This window comes from Enhydra lutris, unplaced genomic scaffold, assembly GCF_002288905.1.
Source record: "Enhydra lutris kenyoni isolate GAN:26980312 unplaced genomic scaffold, ASM228890v2 scaffoldscaffold14, whole genome shotgun sequence".
Taxonomy (NCBI): Eukaryota; Metazoa; Chordata; class Mammalia; order Carnivora; family Mustelidae; genus Enhydra; species Enhydra lutris.
This window is the reverse complement of record NW_019154098.1, coordinates 49,822,609-49,845,363: the sequence shown is the minus strand read 5'-3', so window position 1 is coordinate 49,845,363 and position 22,755 is coordinate 49,822,609. Positions and strand designations below refer to the sequence as shown.

General features: G+C 38.5%; 1 protein-coding gene across 1 annotated transcript in view; it reads left to right on the top strand.

Moving 5' to 3' along the window:
• LOC111146695 (ATPase H+ transporting V0 subunit d2) overlaps nucleotides 1-22,755 on the top strand; it is a 44,821-nt gene that overhangs the window by 652 nt on the left and 21,414 nt on the right. The window contains exon 2 of the mRNA XM_022502360.1: nucleotides 12,092-12,263. Coding sequence (XP_022358068.1) covers nucleotides 12,092-12,263 — 172 coding nt within the window. The remainder of the gene's footprint in view (nucleotides 1-12,091; nucleotides 12,264-22,755) is intronic.

Here is a 22,755-nt window from a genome sequence, read left to right as displayed (position 1 = left end):
TTCATATCTCTGTACAATTCTTGCAGATATTTTGAAATATCATAATTTCATGGTTTCACAATTATACTAGGTGTTAACTTATTCTTTTTTTTTTTTTTTTTTAATCAGAGACATCACAAGTAGGCAGAGAGGCAGGCAGAGAGAGAGAGGGAAACAGGCTTTCTGCCGAGCAGAGAGTCCGATGCGGGGCTCAATCCCAGAACCCTGAGATCATGACCTGAGCCGAAGGCAGAGGCTTAACCCACTGAGCCACCCAGGCACCCCAGTATTGCACTTATTCTTTAATCTTGGTATTTAATCTCTTAAGAAAGAAGTACAATGTCATACTTTATTTTTAATTTTTTTTTTTTTTTGAGAGAGAGCACATGTGCAAGAGAAGGGGGAGGTGCAGAGGGAGAGGGAGGGAATCTTAAGCAGACTCTGGGCAGGGCTGGATTTCACCCTGAGATCGTGACCAGAGCCAAAATCGAGAGCAGGATGCTCAAACCACACATATTAAAACATTTTGATAACCATAGTTTAACATATTGTGTTTACTTTGTAATTGTATGTATTTTCATTTCATTATTTATAAATAATATTTGCAGAAGGACTTAGTCAAAGTGCCCAGGGGTGAATGTCCCCCCACTAAATGCTAAGAAACTTGGGCTAGAAAATTTTATTCTATACCCAGTTTCTCAGTATATATTGATATGAGATTTATTTGAGGTTTCTCTTTAACTGAAGCTTAAGGAAAAAGCCAAGAGATGGGTGGGTGGTGAGGCCAGCCCTGTATTCAAAAGTACTGACTTTGACCTCTGCTCTATCTAGGTAGGGTGGCCTAAGGCTCATGGCCTCTGAGGCTGAGTCCTCACTTGTAAAATGCAATGGTAATGTCTGCTTTGCCTGCTTTGTTTGGAGAAATAAATGAAGTAATACCTGAGAGATACATTAGAAACCATGAAGCACTATGTAAATAGAAAATACTTTTTTAAAGCACTTTATTGAGGTATGATTGACAGACATAAAACTGTATATATTTAACGTATGCAACCTGATAAGATTAGAGGTAAGTATACCTCCATGAAACCATCAGCATCATTGATGCCATAAATCTATCCGTGACCTCCAAAAGTTTCTTCCTGCCCTCTGTTATTTTGTTTGCACATGAGCGTGTGTGTGTGTCTGTCTGTCTGTCTGTCTGTGTGTGTTAACTACTTTCTGTATGCTGTACAGTAGATCTCTGGGACTTATTTACTTTGTGTTTCTGAAACTTCGTACCTATTGACTTACATCTCCCCATTTCTCCCTTTATTCTGGAAATCATCTTTAAGCTACAATATTTTCAAAACTTTACCAAAGATTTCACATCTCTAATACAGTATTTTTATTATAAAAACAGCTACACTAGGGGCGCCTGGGTGGCTCAGTGGGTTGAGCCGCTGCCTTCGGCTCAGGTCATGATCTCAGAGTCCTGGGATCGAGCCCCGCATCGGGCTCTCTGCTCTCTAGGGGAGCCTGCTTCCTCCTCTCTCTCTGCCTGCCTCTCTGCCTACTTGTGATCTCTCTGTCAAATAAATAAATAAAATCTTTAAAAAAAAAAAAAAAAAAAAAAAAACAGCTACACTAGTTCATTTTGAAATGTACTTATAAAATCAACATATGTCAATAATAAGGTGCTTTAAGACCACAAGATTATTCTAGAAAAAACAAGAAAGCAATATGGATCAAAACTGCTAGGAAAGGTGTTAAAAGCAAAAACAAAACAAAACAAACCTGAAGGTGACTTGGCAGAGGCTGGGGGTCCTGGGTCACTTGTTTGTGGTTCTGAGCAGTTAGAGCCAGAGTTAAGGCAGAGCTGGTCAGTCTGAGGTAGATGCTCTCCTTTCCCTAGCAGTGGAGACAGCTAGAAAAATCTTTCAGATGATAAATAATTCTGTTAGCTGCAAATAATCACAATATAATTCCAACCCCTAACTCACATCAACATATTAAATGAGGAGTTTGGTGACTGGAGGATGTGAATCGTGTACAGAAAATCTGTGCAAGTATGGTGGTAACTTCATAGTGTGATAGATAGTAACTACACTTACTGCAATGAACATTTCATAAGGGTGTATATTTGTGGAATCACTGTGTCCTAAACCTGAAACTAATATAATGTACGTCAGCTATACTTGAATAAAAAGAGAAAATGTACTTAAACTGAAGTACAAAAAGTGAATGAATACAGGGAGTGTTTCTCGTAGTGATCCGAAGGGGAACGTGCACCCGAATGTTTATAGCAGCAATGTCTACAATAGCCAAACTATGGAAAGAACCTAGATGTCCATCAACAGACGAATGGATAAAGAAGATGTGGTATATATACACAATGGAATACTATGCAGCCATCAAAAGAAATGAAATCTTGCCATTTGCGACGACGTGGATGGAACTAGAGGGTATCATGCTTAGCGAAATAAGTCAATCGGAGAAAGACATCTATCATATGATCTCCCTGAAATGAGGGAGAGGAGATGCAACATGGTGGGTTAAGGGGGTAGGAGAAGAGTAAATGAAACAAGATGGGATTGGGAGGAAGACAAACCATAAGTGACTCTTAATCTCACAAAACAAACTGAGGGTTGATGGGGGGAGGGGTGTTGGGAGGGGGGGTGGGGTTATGGACATTGGGGAGGGTATGTGCTATGGTGAGTGCTGTGAAGTGTGTAGACCTGGCGATTCACAGATCTGTACCCCTGGGGATAAAAATATATTATATGTTTATAAAAAATAAAATAAAAAAAAAGAATAAAAAAAAAAGAATGAGTGTTTCTAACAGAAGCCACTTAAAAGAATTGTACTTATTTTTCAGTCAAGCTTTTACTTTTTAAATTTTTTTAAAGTTTATTTATTTAAGTCATCTCTACACCCAACGTGGGGCTTGAACTCATGACCCCAAGGTCAAGAGTCTGAGCTCCGCCAACTGAGCCAGCCAGGCACCTCCAGCCAAGCTTTTAAATGAGCTAAAGAATGCAAATTTTAACACAAACAATACATAAGATGCCTAAAATGTGATACAAAATTACGTTTAGCCAACTCACTAAAGAACCCTCAACTTCAATTTGGGAGAGAAAAAAGGGTTTCGGACCCTTTTGAAGACCTGAAGAAAGAATCTTCTTAGAAAATACACAGGTGCATGCATACAGAATTTTCCATGTACTATCAGGGGTCATGGACCACCCAGAGCCGTCCCTGCACCCTCTTAAGAAACCCTGGCACTTAACACCATTGCTTTATTGTCCTTGTGCTTCAGCTTTTATCTTACTTCCCTCCTAATAATATATTTTTTTCAACCATTCATTTCACAACTATGTTTGAATCCGTGGGCCAGTCTGTTTGGAGACTCCCAGGAATATCATGTGTGAGTCATTAACCGCACGTTCTAATGGCTGCTGAGAAAAGAAATCTAAATAAGGATTTCACGTCTACAGGTGACAGTTAAGCACACCAATGCTTAAAATGGTCACGGCTAGTCTGACGCTCTAGTCAAGGAGTGCAGGCATATCCGCATCTCTTTTTCCACTAAAATGTCCATGTCTCCTGAGCATGAACTGAAAATAAATGATTATTGTCTATGTTGATACCATTTTTTTTAAAGATTCTATTTATTTATTTGACAGACAGAGGGAGAGCGTAGAAGAGGGAATGGCAGGCAGAGGCAGAGAGAGAGGGAGAAGCGGACTCCTGCCAAGCACAGAGCCCTGTGCTGGGCTCCGTCCAAGGACTCCGGTATCATGACTTGAGCCTAAGACAGACACTTAACAGCCGAGCCACCAGGCACCCAGCTCCATTTTGATAAAGAAAATAATAAGGTCTGCTCTACTGATTATTCCACAGGATGTTGGAAAATTACTTGTGAAAAGCAGTGCAACTGTTGCACCTGCAAATGTGCTGAGAGAAACCCAACGGTCTCCTGAACTGGATATCTTGAGAATTGAGAAGAGGGGCAGCAGGCTGGCTAAATCAGTAAAACATGTGACTCTTGATCTTGGGCTTCTAAGTTCACGCCCCATATTGGATGTAGAGATCACTTAAAAATAAAATATTTTTAAAAAGAGAGTTGGAGGGGCTCCTGGATGGCTTAGTGGGTTAAGCTCTGCCTTTGGCTCAGGTCATGATCTCAGGGTCCTGGGATAGAGCCCTACATTGGGGCTCAGCAGGGAGCTTGCTTCCCCCTCTCTCTCTGCCTGCCTCTCTGCCTGCTTGTAATCTATCTCTCTCTGTATCTCTCTCTCTCTGTCAAATAAATAAATAAATCTTTAAAAAAAGAGAGAGACTTGGAGAGAAGAAATCAAGGTCATTTACTGGAACAGATGTTAAGGACTTTGGGATTTCTTTTTACGTTTGCACAAAATATGCCTTGTGCCAGTAATGGATGAAGAAGAGTAGGTAAGACTGTCACTGTGGCACCCTGTGTTGACACAGACACTTTCTGCAGAAGAAAAGCTAACTTAGCAAAGATTAAATTTGCCTTTAGTCTTTTCAAGTTCTCTAGACTTCAGAAGTGTTTTGATACTGACAAATTATTTTATAATTACTTAGAAAGAATACATATGATTTCAGGTAAATTTAGAAGAGAAAATGAAGATTGTCTAGCAAAGCTTTGAAACGTCCTAGAATTCATTCTTGTGCTTAACTGCGTATATAATTGTGCCAGTGTGATCAGAATACTCATCTGTTCCAAGGTCTGCCCCTGACTCACAGTGACCTGAATCAGTTGCTAGGACACTCAGTGACTCAATCCTTCCCAGAGACAAAAGAGCAAGGTTAGTGCACATGGCGCGTCCCACTGGTAGTGCTGGAACTCTGTACCATATGGAAACTTTAAAACCTTTAAAAGTGACTTTGCAGCGAAATAATAATGCTAAAAGGACATGAAATATTCTTTTAGAGAATTAACACTTTTTTTTAAGAATTAAGACTTTGTTTTTTTAGAGCAGCTTTTAAGCTAACAGCAACGTTGAGGAGAAAGTACCGAGATTTCCTGTACACCCCCTGCCTCTACACCCGCACAGCCTCACCATGGTCAGCACTCCCCAGCACAGCCTAGGGCGCATTTGTCATAATCGATGAGCCTGCACTGATGCATCATAATACTCAGAGTCCGTAGTTTACCTTGTGATTCACTCTTGGTGTCACACACTACAGGTTTGGACAAATAGATAATGACATGTATCCGTCATTATGGTATCATACAAAGTACTTTCACTGCCCTAAAAGTACTCTGTTGGACCTGTTCATTCCGCTCTCCCAACCCTACTCTGTCAGTCATCAGTCTTTTTACTGTCTCATAGTTTTGCCTATTCCAGAACGTGGTATAGTTAGAATTATACAGCATGCAACCTTTTCAGATTGGCTTCTCCCCCTTAATAACATGCATTTTTTTCCATTTCTTTTGATGGCAATATGGCTATTTTCATTAGAATTTTTTTTTAAGATTTTATTTATTTATTTGACAGACAGAGATCACAAGTAGGCAGAGAGGCAGGCAGAGAGGGAGAGAGGAGGAAGCAGGCTCGCCGCTGAGCAGAGAGCCCAATGTGGGGCTCCATCCCAGGATCCTGAGATCATAACCTGAGCTGAAGACAGAGGCTTTAACCCACTGAGCCACCCAGGCACCCCCATTAGAATTTTTTTAATGGCAAATAAGACTGTTAAATATTCGTTCCTCTTCAAAAAAGACAAGATGGTAAAATTAACACTTTAGAGCTCTAGAATTTAGTACTTGATATTTTCTTTTTTTTTTAAGACTTTATTTATTTATTTGACAGAAAGAGATCACAAGTAGGCAGAGAGGCAGGCAGAGAGAGAGAGGAGGAGGCAAGTTCCCTGCTGAGCAAAGAGCCCGATGTGGGGCTCGATCCCAGGACACTGGGAGTACTTGATATTTTCTTAAAATATATGGTGAGAAGTGTCTGCTGGCTCTGTGGATTGAACCTTTCCTTTGTCCTCTCTGTTATATTTTTTTAAAAGGGAATGAGGGACTCTGATTCTATTGTACTAACAATTATGTCCCTTTTAGGGGACACAACCTTCCTTCTTTTCCAATAGGAATTAATTTAACAACATGTTAAGCATTTCTAGCTAGAGTTGAGGAAGTAAAACTAAATAAGATATAATCCCTGCCCTAAAAGGGCTCCCACTCTGGAGAATAAAAATATTGAAAAATAAGAACTCTTAATGGGGCAATTGGGCAGTACCTATCAAAATTCCAAAGGCATATACACTTGGCCTAGGATTTCATATAGCATTGTTTAGAATAGCAAAAGATGGAAGCAAATCAAATGTCCATCTGCAGGGAACTGATTAAACAAATTATGTAACATTCACATAACAGAATATTCTGCAACTATTAAAGGAAAAAAAAAAAGGCATGAGGATACCCCCTTACAAGGACTGATATGGAAAGACCACCAAGCTCTATTAAGGGAGGAAAGCAACGGGAAGAACTATGTGTGGTATAGTACTCTTTAGTAAAAAGGCAGATAAATTTAAAAATACATTTTCTATATGATGGTCTAGATACTGAAAGGATCCAACAGAAACTAAAAATAGTAACTACCTGCATCTAGGAGTAAGTGGGCAGCGGTGGTTGACAAGTTTAGGCGACCTTTCACTTTTTACCTATATTTATACCTACTATCTATTTTTAAAGGAAAAAAATATATATATATATATGAGGAAGACTTAACTCAAAGAACTTTCTTCGTGCTCCCTTTAATACTACTTGTGCCTCTAATTATAGCACTTTTCCACCTTGTATTAAAAATGCATATCCAATGCCGTCACTTTCCTGTTCAGAAATACTTCAGTGGCTTTCATCAGGCCGGATCAACTTCACCCTTGGTTCAAAAGGGTGGAGGAGTCTTGCTGATCTCTACCTTGCAAGCATTTCCTCAGAACCCTTCTACCTTTTGTAAAGTTCTTCCTTCAGTCACAAGTTCCGTTCTCTATCCTGTGTGCCTGGAGAACACTCATTCCTCTTTCCAGTCTCCACTCAGTTTACTTCCTCTGTAAATCATTTCCTACTGCAGCCATGTTGGGGTACAGTTGACAAGCCCTAACTTCATACTCTGTTGTACCTTGTGATGGACCTGATTCTGTGACATTTGCATAGATGTGTCAGACCGGGGATGTACATTTGTCTTGCTTGACTATCTCGCACCCTGAATTAACAGTTAAGGACTTAACTCATAAACTAATAAATGAACCTATCTCCTTCTGTGTTACAAGCTGCTTTAAGGGCAGAAAGTATCAGTATGTGAGGCCACTGAAGTGTCAGATAGGTGGGGGGGTACTTTTACGTTGTATATGTATATTAGATGTATACTTGAAATACCTTACAGTTTTATTTGTCAGATGCACTTCAATAAAACTGAAATTTTAAAAAGAAATACCCATTTTTTAAAAAAGGGGTAGAGACTGTCTACTTTACTGTCCTAGTTCCCCGGCCCTAAGGCTATGTTTTGCACATAGAAAGAATCTGAAAATTCACATTAGAAAAGTGTACATGTTTGGGTTCAAGTCCTAGCAATTCCACTCTCTGGCTCTAGGATATTAAGCCAGACTGCTTAACTTTTAACATGGTGCTTTCTTATCTGATACTTAGATCATATCTCCCTGGCCTAACTCCCAGTTATCAGGAGCATCAGAAATTTCTGAAAATGTTTTGTAAACCGCTAATCATAAGAATTCCTAGGAAATCATAAGCCCCTCCCTGAACAACTGTGTATATACAACAAGAACTAGTTTTCCCTCTTTTGCTAGACTTTTGAGTTCCTGAAATAATTCTTCCCATCTCATGGTTATGATTAATGGTGTTTCATATATGGTCCTATGTAGCTGATTGTGTTCTTCAGAGAACACCTGTTTGGTGCATAAGAGCCAGAATGAGGAGTTTCAATCCTGATAACATGCATGGAATTATATAATGAAGTGCTATATGGCCCTAGGTGTTTTGTTGTTTTGGTGTTTTTTGTTTGTTTGTTTTGTTGGTGGTTTTTTTTTTAAGATTTTATTTATTTATTGGACAGAGAGAGAGAGAGAGATCACAAACAGGCAGACAGAGAGAGAGGGGGAAGCAGGCTCCCCACTGAGCAGAGAGCCTGATGCAGGGCTCAATCCCAGGACCCTGAGATCATGACCTGAGCCAAAGGCAGAGGCTTAACCCTCTGAGCCACCCTGGTGCCCCTGTTGTTTTGTGTGTGTGTGTGTGTGTGTGTTGTGTTTTTTTTTTAAGATTTTATTTATTTATTTGAGAGAGAGAGAGAGCCCAAGCAGGAGGAAGTGGCAGAGGGAGCAGGAGAAGCAGACCCCCAACTGAGCAGAGAATCTGATGTGGGACTTGATCATGGGGATCATGACCTGAGCTAAAGGCAGACATTTAACTGACTGAGCCACCCAGGAACCCCAAGGTCCTAGGTTTTAATCAGAAATTAAATCTACTGGGATACCTGGGTGGCTCAGTTGGTTAAGCGGCTGCCTTCAGCTCAGGTCATGATCCCAGCGTCCTGGGATCGAGTCCCACATCGGGCTCCTTGCTCGGCGGGGAGCCTGCTTCTCCCTCTGCCTCTGCCTGCCACTCTGTCTGCCTGTGCTCACTCTCTGACAAATAAATAAATAAAATATTTAAAAAAAAAAAAAAGAAATTGTATCTACTAATATTTGAAGCTAAACTATGTGATAAAAATTGTATTAGGTGATGTAAAGAATATGATAAACAAAATATTATGCACTCCCTAAACAGCTCTCTAGTTGAGAAGATATCATAAATAAGTAAAAACAATAAAAGTTATAAAATACAAGAACAATTTAAACCTATAAATCAAACATATATTCAAAATCAAAGTAGATCTCCAAGGCTATAAGCTAGGAAAATGACAGTGAGATGCTAGCAAACAGTGTTGAGGTGGCTGGGCGTTCTGGGCCAGGAGGGAAAATTAATGAACTACAGATTCCTGTATTTAAATAAAAGCATATGGGTGAGGAGTAAACCAGTTTGGCTGCAATACTAGAATACCTGAAGATAAGGCCGGAATTTAGACTGGGAAAAAAATCTTGAAGGGCCTTGGAGATCTGATTGTGGAGCTTTAGGAAAATGAATGAGGCCAAGAGGCATGTCTGAATCTTCAGTCAAGTACTTGGAAGCAAAGAAAACATAACATACTTCTCTGGGCCTCAGTTTCTTCATCTATGAAATGGGAATATTTGCTCAAGTAAAGAGATAATGTCCATGAAAGCCATTCTGTCAGTAGTAAAATGTTACAAATTTAGCAAAGTCCTTTTTAATCTGCCTACAACTGTCAGTGACTCCAAATTCCAAATAATTCTTAGGAAAGATTGAGTTTGAGGCAGGGAGTGCATGAGGAGAAGGGAGCTTGGGAGATTCAATTTAAGAGCTCACAGCAGTAATCTTGATGTCAGGTGGCCATTCTAAACCAGGGGCATGTGGAGTGGAAACCAGAGAGGACAATAAAGAACAGTGCAAGGGATTGGGAGTAAGAAAGCACCAAAAAGGACTTGAAGCTTTATCACTGTAAGAAAGGCAGTAAATTAAGCAAAAATGGAGGGAGACGTCCTGGTTTTATAGAAATTGGTATATGTATTAAAATCTGAGTAATTACAAGATCTGATAGCTGATGCCAGTGTATTGGCTGAGAATATTCTGGTGTAGACAGTAAGAACCAAAGTCTTCAGCCAACTGAATCAGATTATAGCTGAAGTAGGTGGGTACAAGGGAGAAGAGGAAAGGTAACATTATGGAGTAGCTCCTCCATAGGAATGCTGGCTCTTCACTTACCTCCACTTGTTTAATCCCCACATCAACCCGAAAGTATGTTTTCTGTATCCATTTGATAGGTGAAGAAACAGAGGTCAGAAAAGCCAGGTAACTTCTGAAGTTCAGCGCCTGCAGGGTGTAGGGAAAAGGCAGGGGATGGCTCAAGGAAAACACCCCTTGTGTGTTCCTCTCGAAGGTGCTTCCTTGGCATAGAACCTACCTGGAGTGTGAAAGGTCTAAACGTTCACTTTTAGAGAGAGCCCCAGACTGGAAGCTGCACAGGAAAAAAAAAATTACCATTTTCTAAAACTAATCTGACCAACAAGTTAATAGAAGATAATCCTGATGTCCCAGAGCATCAACCTACCTCACTAACCAAGTGATCTCCAAGAATTCACTGACCCTAGTGACTGCAAGCCACAGAGGACACATTTTTACGCTGCCCCATAGACACACAGGCACACGTGTGGGTGCTACACTGTGTTATATGCTCATATTTGTTACAATGGCCTAATCTAATACTTCCATTCTTTGCTCTTTGGGACCTATTAAATTGATTCAGTTGATAGTGATCCCGGTTTGGAAAACATTCCATTTCCTCATTTGAATGAAAAAGAAAAAACATCACTTCTCTGGATAAAAAAGTGGTGTAATTTTCCAAAGTGTGCTCTGTGGTGGCTCCATTGTTTCCTAGTGGCTTGGGAGATTCTGAACATACTCTTTTCAAAAATCACTCAAAGTAATGTGTTAAAGGCTTTCAGTTCCTACAGCTAAGAAGCCCGTTTATTCCAAATTTATTTGACCACAGAGTCCTTTTTATTACATACCTATTTAAATAAGCGCTTGGGGAAATGCAGAGAAAAAATTAAGTGAGCCCATTTTGAAAACTATACAACTATAAGCATTGTTGATATTATTATCAGTCTGTTTCCATCTCAGAGCAAACATTTCAGATTTTGAGATTCTCCGAGAATCTCAATGCAAGGGTCCTTTGGATTGTTTTGGTGCTGGGGAAAAAAGGCTCCTTCTATTTCATTTGCCTTTCCATTTCCATTGACTACAGTATTATATGATTGCTATGGGGTCTGAAACACTTGAGACATTGAATTTCAGGATCTCACTGGCAGCTGAAAGGTTTGGTAGTTCTTTTGCTTAAAAGAAACATATGCCGCATGAGCAAAATATCATGGTTTTGAAAGAAATAACATTTGTGTTTCTTCTGTTGGCAAATATTCCTCAGTGCTGAGAAAGCAAACTGTCAAACTGTATAAAAAATCTGAGCTGCCAAAAGAAAAGCCAAACAAGACATGGCCCCAAAAAAACAAAAGTATGTATTTTTTAAAATTAAATTAATTAAATAGGTATTTAAACAAGTAAATTCTGCAGTCAGATAAAATATATTTCAGTGCATAATCTTCTCCAGGTACTAAGGAAGCATGCCTGTCCTCTGAATCTCTCAGATACTTAACAATCACTTGAGGGCCTAATTGCAAATTCACTGTCCGATCAGCTAATGCAGCAATTGGTTCATAGCCAACAAGGGCTCCCGGTAAGCCTCAGGATAAAAAGGAAGCCACGCCAAGGCCAAGCCCCATGTTCCTGGGGACAACCTCCTGCTTACTGGTCTAGCTCCATTTCTTACCTCTTCTCCTGTCCCACGTAATGCTTCAGCACTTACCTAGCATTAAAAAACATTGCCATTTACAGGATGCCTGGTGTGGTCTTCTGGAAATGATGTTGGATTTTAAGAGTAAGGAGAGCCATCTCCCAATTCAAACCTTATTTCTCTGCAACTCTACCACTTAGCACCCACTGAGACTCAATTTCTTCATCTATACTAAAAGGATATTATTGATTGCCCATTCCACCTCCCATACCCATGGTAAATATCACTAATAAATTTCTTGTTTCCATCAAGCCGAGATGAAGCTTTAGGATTCTTCTCAACAGCTTTCTGAGCAGCTAGTCCCAAATGACTACAACGGGCTCAGGTAAACTTAGGACTGGGTGGTTGTTAGTGTTCTTTTTAGCTGTATTAAGTAGTTCTAGATTGTTTTGATAATTGAGTTTGTTGTTGTTGTACTAGAATATCTGTACTAACACTGAATTTTTTATTGCTTTAGAGAGTAACACTCAAGCCTAAATCATACATAGGCATACACATCTAATAAGATAATAATAATTTAATATACATTTATCATAAAGTCAGAATAAATTCAATTAATGTTGTAAAAGCTATGTATGCATGTTCAAACTTTAATCTGATTTGAGGTTTCATTTAATTTTCAGATGTGAAAATTCATCTCCAGACCACTGACTATGGAAACTTCTTGGCTAATGAAACAAATCCTCTTACTGTTTCCAAAATTGACACAGAGATGAGGAAAAAGCTATGCAGAGAATTTGAATATTTCCGGAATCATTCCCTGGAACCCCTGAGCACATTTTTTACGTACATGACGTAAGTGGTAGCAGGAAGCCCAATTAATCTCCTGTGTGATTGTGCAAATGACTCCTAACAGTTACAGGGAGGGCATTAGGCTGGCATGAAGCTTAAAACCCTTTTTCTTTTTTGTAAGTTTGAATACATTCAAATTTTCGCAACTAATAAACTCACAGAGCCACATATTCACTGTTGGAAAAGAGATTTCATTCATTTATAAACATGATTATGTAGGTGATGGCAGCCTCCACATAAAGGCATGGTTTCAGGGCTGTCTGGCTGGCTTGGTCGGTAGAGCATGCAACTCTTGGTCTCAGGGTCATGAGTTCAAGCTCCACACTGGGCCTAAAGATTAGTTTAAAAAAAAAAAAAAAGTGTTTTTAGTTTTCATTTTAAGAAAAATGGTAAGTGTGCTATTAAAAGGTTCTGCCTGATGATACTGAAAGTAAATACTATGTGACATTTTGGATCACTTGTCAGGCTAGAGCTGAAACATCAAAGTTGTTGGTAAAGCCATATCTACCTTTTCCTGATTCCCTTGCAACAGCAGAAGTAACTCCCATCATAGTTATATATGTTTTATTTTTTTCGCTTTCCATAACCAGTAGTTTCAGTCTCTCACTGTCAAGGATTTTCATTCTAAAAATGCTTGAATTTCCACACAGTAATGCATTGTACTTCTATTAATCCAGTTAATAAATCCTGTCCAGGGCTCAAAACTTTGGGCCTCTCCAGTTGTTCTAATAGATAAGCTGGGAACAAATGTCCACAGTAGAAGAGCTGATGATTATGTATATACCATTCCAATGTAATATACACAGATATTACTACTAGACCTGGGCCCTAGACTGGATTAGAAAAGTATAAAATAAAAATATTCCTCTATTCCACATGTCCCCTTCTTCTGCACTTGATTCCTTTCCCCAAAAGTAAATGCTTCCATTTCATATGTATTTTCTAGTAAAATATTTACAGTTGAGTATGTTCATTGATACTCACTCAACCCACCCCACTTCCATACTTCAGATTTATGCAAATGGGGTCATATTCTTTCTACACTTTTTTCCCACCTAGTACTTCTTAGAAATATCCTTGTCAACATCATTCTTTTTACAACTGCCTAGAATTCCATTTTGATATATATCATGACTCAATTTACCAGGAATCTATTAACAAATAACTCATTTTTTTCCAATGCAAAAAGTTTTGCAACTAGCCTATTACTGTGTAGGTCTTAAATTTATTTTTAAGATACATTTTTAGCATTGGAAGTAGTGAATTGAAGGAGTGTTCTTTGTTTTATTTTTGCAAATTTTGCTAAGTTGTACTCAACAAAAGTAGCACCAGTTCGTACCCCCAAAACAGTGCATGAGAAAGCCTGTGTCCTTACACCATTACCAACATTGAATATTATCTTTTTAGTTTTTGCCTGTCCAGTATGTTAAAAATTGTATCTTTTGCTTTCATTTATATTTCTTTATTACGAAAATCGAATAATTTTGTAGTTACTAATCATGTGTATTTGCTACCTGACCAAACACTTTGTCTTTTTGTTATTGATATATTCAGCAGTTTTTCTTGGTATGGAAGAGCTCTTTGTAAATTAAGAAAGTTATCCCTTCATAATATAGGTTGAAAAATTATTTCCTCAGTGTGATATGATTTAATTTTTATGGCTTCTTTTTTCTGTAGAAACATTGAATTTTTTCACTAGCTATACTCATCAGTCCTTTCATTTGTTGACTTCTGATTGTTGTGTACTGCTTAGAAAGTCCTTCTCCACCCCCAATTTGTAGGTAAATTTACCTTTTATTTCATTCATTCATTATTGTTGATTTTTTTCTTTTCTTTCTTTTTTTTTTTTTTGATGTTTCATTTTTAACATTTAAAACCTTTGTTCATCTAGAATTTATTTTAGTATAGGGAATGAGACTAGGGATTCAGCTCAAATTGTTTTTCCCCAACCATGTATTTATATACCATGTCTATAAATAAGTAAGTAGAAGAGATGACCATAGTTTGAGGCAGGAAGTAATCATTGGTATACCTGAGGTATGTGATTAGTGCCTATATACCTTGTTTGTGCAATTAGACCTCCTGTCAGTGCTGGAGGCTAAGTTTTTATTTATTGGCAAGACCCCAGGTGCTGATTTTTTAAAGAATCACAAATACACAGTTGGTTAGAGATGAAAATTAGGTGTGAACTTGGGTCTACTCGGTCTGAAGCCCAGGCACTTTCTTTGGGAAGGATTCTGGGAAGCCTTCCAAAGATCTGACATTGCTTTTGATCCTGGAAATAGGGTGGAATTTGGATATGAGGGAGAAGGCTGAGCATCTGGGGTTGAAGCATGTAGATGGGAAGGACACAGCACGCATGGTGAATAACAGGTCAGTTTGGGCAGGAGTGGGCTGCGCCGGAAGTGGAGGGGAGCAACAGGGAGAGGAGGTTAGAAAAGTCAGTTCCAGCTAGATAATGCAAGTCTTCAATGGCGGCTAAGGAAACTGGGCTTTATCACACTGGAGAGGTGTGTGTGTGTGTGTGTGTGTGTGTGTGTGTGTGTGTGTGTTGGTATCTCCAAGACCCTTAAAAATCTGAAGGGGTGCCTGGCTGGCACAGTCAGTAGAGATTGTGACTCCTGATCTTGGGTTCATGAGTTCAATCCCCATGTTAGGTGTGGAGCCTACTTAAAAAATATTTTCATACGTACATACATACATACATACAACTGAAGCAGAAACCCAAAATGCAAAAGAGACAAAAGAAGAGGCCAGGTCTGCTCATAGGACTCTTACCTCCTTGTAATGGTTGGGGTGAAGAACAAAGTGCTTGAGCTTAGGCTGAGTCAGCTCCGGGTTCATATCCAATCTTCAGTGACTACCTGGGAGAGGGGCTTTCGAAGCGATGCCTCCAGCAAAAATGTCTGACAAGGGTAGTTATGGAGACCTCATTAAAGATTCTTCAGACAGGCAAGAGGGCCCTATCTGTGTGGAGGTAGAAATGACAATCAAAATACTGGAGAATATTTATGGAATATTACTACATGCCAAGGCTCTGCTAGTGCTTTGCAAACATTGTCTCCTTCAAAGCTGGCAAATCAGGGCACCTGGGTGGCTCAGTCGTTAAGTGCTGCCTTTGGCTCAGGTCATGGTCCTCGGGTCCTTGGATGGAACTGGATCAGTTCAACTGGATTGAAGTGGATCAGGCTCCCTACTCAGTGGGAGGCCTGCTTGTGTTCCCTCTCTTGCACTCTGTCAATAAGTAAATAACATCTTTAAAAAAATAATAATAAATCTGATAAATCTTAGTTCTTATCCTCACCATTTTGAGGATGAGGAAACTAAAAGTTAATTGCAGCAGCTTGCCTGGGTCATGAATCAACAGATTAAAAAAAATATTTTAAAATAAAAATAAAATAAACATTGGAAATAGGCTTTGTAAACATCTTTTGCTCAGATTTTAGAGTTCAGAAAATCTAACCCGTGATAGTAACAGAGGACAGTCCAATTTTAATGGAGTCAGAAAGCTGCCACATTTTGTACTTTTTGCATTGAGAGACGAGTCTCACATGACAGAAACTTGCTCAAAATGTATTAGGAAGTACTTTAGCTCTAAGAATGACTCTGAGTCACTTGGTTAGTGTTTCCTCTTATGTGATGACTCCATGGTTTAGTGTTTCCTAACTACAGAATCTTAAACCTGGGAGAAGCCTTAGCATTAATTAAGCAAGCTTGCTTATTTCACAGAAAACAACCATGTTGATCTAGGTAAAATGTATTCTGTTTCTAGGGGCACTTAGGTGGCTTAGTCAGTTAAGCATCCAACTCTTGATCTCAGTTCAGGTCTTGATCTCAGGTCATGAGTTCAAGCCCCATGTTGGACTCCACTTAGAAAAAATAAATAAATAAAATTTTAAAAAGGAAAATCTACTGTTTCTAAAATAAAATTACTTGGGGTGCCTGGGTGGCTCAGTTGGTTGAGCAACTGCCTTCGGCTCAGGTCATGATCCTGGAGTTCCTGGATCGAGTCCCAGAAGGGAGTCTGCTTCTCTTGCTGACCTCTCTCCTCATGCTCTCTCTCTCTCATTAATAAATAAACTCTTTAAAAAATAAAATAAAATTACTTAAAATTCCAAATATTAACAATGTTTAAAAATTACATATAAGAATACAGGTGGTCACAAAGCCCTGCATAGAATATTAATGCAAAATTGAAAGTGGAAATGTAATTTGGGTGGTATCAGTATTGATAGTGGTATTGGTAATGGACATGTTTTGACTTACCTACTCTCTCTCTCTCTCTCTCTCTCTCTCGTCTATAAATTCTTTGAACTAGTTCTTTTAGTATTTGTATCTGTACTTACTAGTATGTAATGGGCACTGAATATTTGTTGCATCAGTATATAATCCCATATTTAGCCGCATCTTACACAGAGCTAGAAAATATTTGCAGACTACTCAGAATTTTATATTTTATATACCACTTGAATATTGGATATTTATTGGCCAATATGTTAGGAGTAAAAACCAGATATCATGCCTGCAGATACATTTTGAATAACAAGGTCAGTGTTTAAAGTAATTTAAAAAATGTATTTAGTTGAGCTTGCATTCTTCAATTAACCACAGTCTCTAACAGTTCTGTCTTTTGTCTTATGATCATCTGTTCTATCTTGTGTCTTATGATCTTAGGTTACTTATCAGATCCCTGAAGATACTTACTCTCACTTAAATGTTTTATTTACATCTCCACTCAAGAACTCTGCAAAGAAGGTGTTTATATCTCCATTTTTTTAAGTTAGAGAAACTGAGGGTCAATAAATTAATGAATTTTCTTCTCTTTTTCAAGACTTTATTTATTTAACAGAGAGAAAGAGATCACAAGCAGAGGGAGTGTCAGAGGGAGAGGGAGAAGCAGGGGGAGCATCAGCAGGGAGCCTGATGCTGGACCCTGGAATCACAACCTGAACCGAAGGCAGCCGTTTAACTGACTGAGCCACCTTGGTGCCCCAATTAATGAATTTTCTAAAGTCACAATACTATTAAGAGCTTTGGAAGGGGTTTGACTCCGGGTCCATCCATCTAGAAAGCTAAAGATCTTGCACTTCCCCAGTAGTTTATTAAAAGGCAAGTAATTCAGAATTGTCTGTGGCCCTTCAAAAAGTAAGTATATTCCTGACCCTTATTCCAGAAAATTCTGACCTTGTTGGCCTTGGAGTGGGACAGACACCCTTTTGGAAGACACCCCGGTTATTCTGATGAACACCTTTGATTAACAATGTCTCATTGTGGTGCTTCAACTTTATGACTTGGAAGTCACTTTCACAATTATTCTCATGAGTTTCTCTCTATAGTTATCTGCACAGACAGCATCACCTCCCAGTCAGAGACCAGATAGCTCAACTGTACCAAAACCTAGGTCTTCTAAATCTTACTCCATGATTTGTCCCACTCAATCCTGTGAGTTGCCTGCCCAGGCAGCATCCAGTCACTATGGGCAGAACCTTGACATGTGTCATCACAACAAAAGGTGTACATATGGAAAAGAGTCCTGAAACTACTTATTTCTCTTCTAGAATGTTTTCAGAAGTCAGGTGTCTAGCACCCACAAACTATCATCAGGTAGGATTACTTTCTATTTTATCAGGAATTGCCCAGGGCATCCTTTTGGAAATGGGAAGTCAACCCTAATAGAGATGGTCTAAATTTAAGTTGTTATAATAAATACAATCTAAGTATTGCACATGTGTGTGATATAATTACTGTATATGTGAAACTTATTTTGAAAATCTGGAATGGATATTTTTAAATGCTTAATAGCAGGAAGATCTGGGGGTTTTGTATACTATAATTATACACAGTTGTGTGAAACAAAGGAATGAATCCATAGCATTTTAATGAAGAGACTATTTAATATAGGACTAGATTGTTTTATTTTCTTCCCTCCTACTCAGCACTTTCTGGCAGCCTTTCAGCTTCCCATCCCTTTTGAGATGAGCCATCTTTTAAAAATAATCTTTCAATATTCAAAATACTCCACCTCAGGGGATGTACATTTTCTGAATATAGGAAGATCAAGGAAGAGCACGATCAAAGTCAAACATAGTCTTAAGTACTTGGACTATTATTAGCCAAGAACTGTAGGTTAAGGACCACACATTGAAAAAAATCTTCAAAGATTTATTCATAAAGGCTAATCAAAGTCCTTGACTATTCAGATGATGTATTACAAACCTCCTTCAGGCTTTTTACTGCAGTATACATTAGGAGGCTGTATACCCTCATTTGCCCGGAGGGGTTTCTCAGGACACGGGTCTCCCCCTGCTAAAACCAGCGAAGTCCTCAGCTGGCAGCCTGTTTCTTCCTCTCCCTGCCACTCGTGCGCTCTCTAAATAAATAAATAAACAAATAAATAAAATATTAAAAAAAAAAAAGATTTGCAGAAAAAATTCAAATTTGAACCAAAATATTAAATGGGCATTACATTGAAGGACTAACTTACACATTAGTGAGGCATGAGAAGATGTTGTATTTGGAAATGACAAGTCAGCTCAGATGTGGCTGGAGCCGAGACAAGAACAGGAGCATGGGCTGGGAACAGAGAGTCTGGCCAGATTAAGGGCTCTGACCCTTAATTTTCTATGACCCTTAAGTTTCTATGAGTAAAAGTCAAAAAAGGAAGGGTTTTCAGAAAGGGTTCCACCACCGGCATGCTTCTTATGTGCTATTGACTGAACCCCTCACCTAATGGTCACCATCTTGTCAGGTGGGGCATAGCCTCCTGGGAAGCCATTTGGAAGAGCCTTTGAACACATACAGCCCCTCTGCCTAAGGCAATGTAGCATGGCATTAATTTCTCCTCTAACCGATAGAAAGTATCTGTTCTTATTGTCTACATAGTGTTTGTTCAGTAATTGGTAATTGTTATTATGATGCCCATTTTCTGGGCCAAGTGAGGACCTTGTAGCTGGTAAATAGAGAAGCTAAGTAAGATGTGACATCAGGTCACTCCTGATAGCATTCCATAGGTGCTACTTTCTCTTTGTTCATTTGTTTTTACTTTTCAACACTTAACACTGCCTTGAAAAATGAGGGGACTGATCTTAACGTTTATTTTAGAAAGATGATTCTGCTGGAATTGTGAAAGATGCTTGAAGGGATGGAACTGGAAACAGAGAAGCCAGAGGGAGATATTTTAAAAGTTTAGACTAGAAATAGCAGCCAAGATAGAAAGGAGGGGCCAGTGGTTAGATACATTTGGGAGATAGACGTAACACAATTTAGCATCTTGATTTATGATCAGTGAGAGAAAACAGGCAAAAACTCCTGCAAATTCTAAGCTAAGGAAAGAGAATCTGCAAGTTAGATAAAGGATTTTGATATTATTTCTAATCAAAAAGAATAAGAAGCCCACTGTAAATTAGAGACAATTATACAAATAAAGCACCCTTAACCTCACTATCCTTTTCATATTCTTTCTTTCATACATTTTAAAAGAACTAAAAATCACTCAAAATACAATTTCAAATTTTAACTTTTCTATATATACTATCAGCATTTTTTTCTATGTCAAAAATTTTTCTGACATTTGTAAATGACTATATAGCCTTCCATCTGTCCATGAACATTTTAGAAGGGCTGAGTTTTGTGTATTCCTTACCTAAAGTCCCCACAGTATTTAATTTCTTGATTTCTGTAATCAAGTTCCCAATAATACTATGAGATTGACCATTTGATACCACTTTGCATTTGTGATTCTGAATCTCTGGCCAGAAAAGTCCTTCTGAAATCTTGAAGACTGCAACGTTTTTAAAGGTTTTATATCCAGAGATTCCATATGGATGTTCAGTGGCAAGCAAGTTCAGGGCAAAAATGTCTCATCGGTAGCTGCTGATAAGGCCTCCAGCATGTAAAACTCTCAGTACTTGGAGAATTGAAAAACCCTTGTGCTATCTTGTAGTAGCAATACTTGATCTGTCTGGAATTGAAGGACATTCACTTAATCGGCACACCATATACTAAGTGCTAGGAGTGAAAGCCTATGCTAGGTTCTAAAATTAGAGATGAATTGAACATAAACTTGTCCTTTAAGCCAGTGGGATAGTTACTTAAGGAGCAGATTCCAAGACCATTTCTCTAAAAATATGTTTTACTAGGTCCTGGAATGTGGTCTGTGAATCTTCACTTTTTTTTTTTTTTTAAGATTTTATTTATTTATTAGAGAAAGTGAGTGAGTGAGAGAGAGCACTAGAGGGGGAGGGTCAGAGGGAGAAGCAGGGAGCCCGACCAGCATCATGACCTAACCAACTGAGCCACCCAGGCCCCCCTCTTCACTTTGAATAAGCCCTCCAGGTGACTCTGTTGCAGGTGAGAAAATCTTAGAACCATTTGGTAGACTCTCACCTGAGTCTACAATAGGCCAGTTGTGGGATCTTGAAAAAAAGTTCCTTAGTCATTCAAAGCTTTGGTTTCCTTATCTAGAATACTAATATTTGTATTCAAATTGGAATTGTTAATGTAATTGAAAACCGGGCCAGCTATGTATTTTGCAAGGCCTTGTGCAAATGAATATACAGGGCCCTTGTTAAAAAAAAAAAAAAACGGTTAGTAATTTCAAAGAGAGCAACAGCAGAAAATTAAACCAAGCATGGGGCCCTTCTCCACATTGGGCCCTGTGTGACTACACAGATCGCACACCCATGAAACTGGCTGATAGACAATATATGAATATATCTACACAGTATATGAATATATCCATACTTACAACATATCCACATACACATAGAAACTGGCTGATAGACAATATATGAATATATCTACACAGTATATGAATATATCCATACTTACAACATATCCACATACACATACTTTTAAAAATGGCAGCTAATTTTTTGCATAGAGTATAATCATCAGTGAAGGCAAGAAAAGATTGCACAAAGGAGGTGATGCCAAAGCTGAAGACTTGAAGGATGAGACCGTGTTTGCACGCGGACGTGCCTGGGAGGAGGCAAAGCAATGGGTGCAGAAACATGGAACTGCTTACCCAGTATTACTGTTGTGTTGCCCGTGCCACGTGACATCGGCAAAATTAGCGTCTGCCCGTTAGGGATGTTAAGGTAATGGATGTAAAAGAGCTTAGGATGCTATTTCTACAACAGTTCTCCCTGAAGGGGAAATAATCAGGGCCAAGATAGACATGTTTTTTCGCTTCTTTCTTCGTCCGCATTCCAGGTGGGGGATGATAATCAACCACCAGGGGGCGTGATTGATCTCAGTAGCCTGTTTTCCACAGCATTGCTCCCTCCCCAATAATTGTTTAGTAAAAGAAATTTGAGACTGCCTCATAACCTGGAAGGATTGAAATCCACCCTGGTACTGATCCAGATATCCACTGCCTCAGTCGTATTTTATTTTATCGTGTTTATTTTATTTTTTTAATTGAAAAAGAAGCCCGTGCTTGTGTTTTTAAAGAGTTTTTTTTATTAAAGATTTTTTAGTGTTCACTAGGAGCCAGCACTTATATAATGACTTTACGTGTATTAAATTCATTTAATTCTCATGACATCCGTATGGGTGGCACTAATATTGGTGTTTTAGGAATAAGGAAACAGATTAAGTAGAGACTATATTTCCGAATGCAGTTCCCAAAACCCAGAGGTAACCCTCATAGTGTTTTTTGCTCTTGTTTTTATTTTTATTAGTTTTTATTTTTTTTTTAGATTTTATTTTTAAGTAATCTCTATACCCAAGGTGAGGCTCCAACCTTTGACCCTAAGATTAAGAGTTACATGTTTTACTGACTAAGCCAGCAAGGAACCCCAACCCTTTTTAGTTTGATGCATAATTACTTCCTATGCGAAAAAAAGTTTTATATGTATGCAAATGTTTATATGTAAACAAATATAAATATACATAGTTGGTTTTATTGTTTGTCTTAGAACAGCAGTATCATATTACATGTATTATCTATACTTGGTCATTTTTTACAAAATCTAGTCAGAATTTTCTACCTAAGCATACAGGGTCTGTCTTATTTAAGGCATATATTATATCCCATTGTGTCTACCATCGTTTGTTTAACCATTTCCCTTTTATCCATTTAGGTCGTTTCTTTTTTTTCTTTTTTTTTTTTTTTTTTTTGCTATCCCAGGTAATGCTGCAACAAACATCATTGTACACATATCTCTGCTTTCTCACGCCAAAATTTCTTCGACATGGATTCCCAGGAGTGAAATTATCAGTAGACATGCAGGTCTTAGATTGTGATAGATATTAGCAGATTGCTCTCTCATACTCCAACAATATATGAAAGTTTTCTTCCTTAGCCTCTCAGCTGTTTTTTTTTTCTTCTTTTCTTTCCCCATCGGAAGACACAAGATTTCCCAACATCTGTTGTGACTGATATTTTGAACATGGTAAAGATGAGCTCCATCTATTAACTGTTCTTGACCGAATGAATAGGCTGTGATACACACAGCTTATTTAAACCCATCTAACTGATGAGAAGAATCAC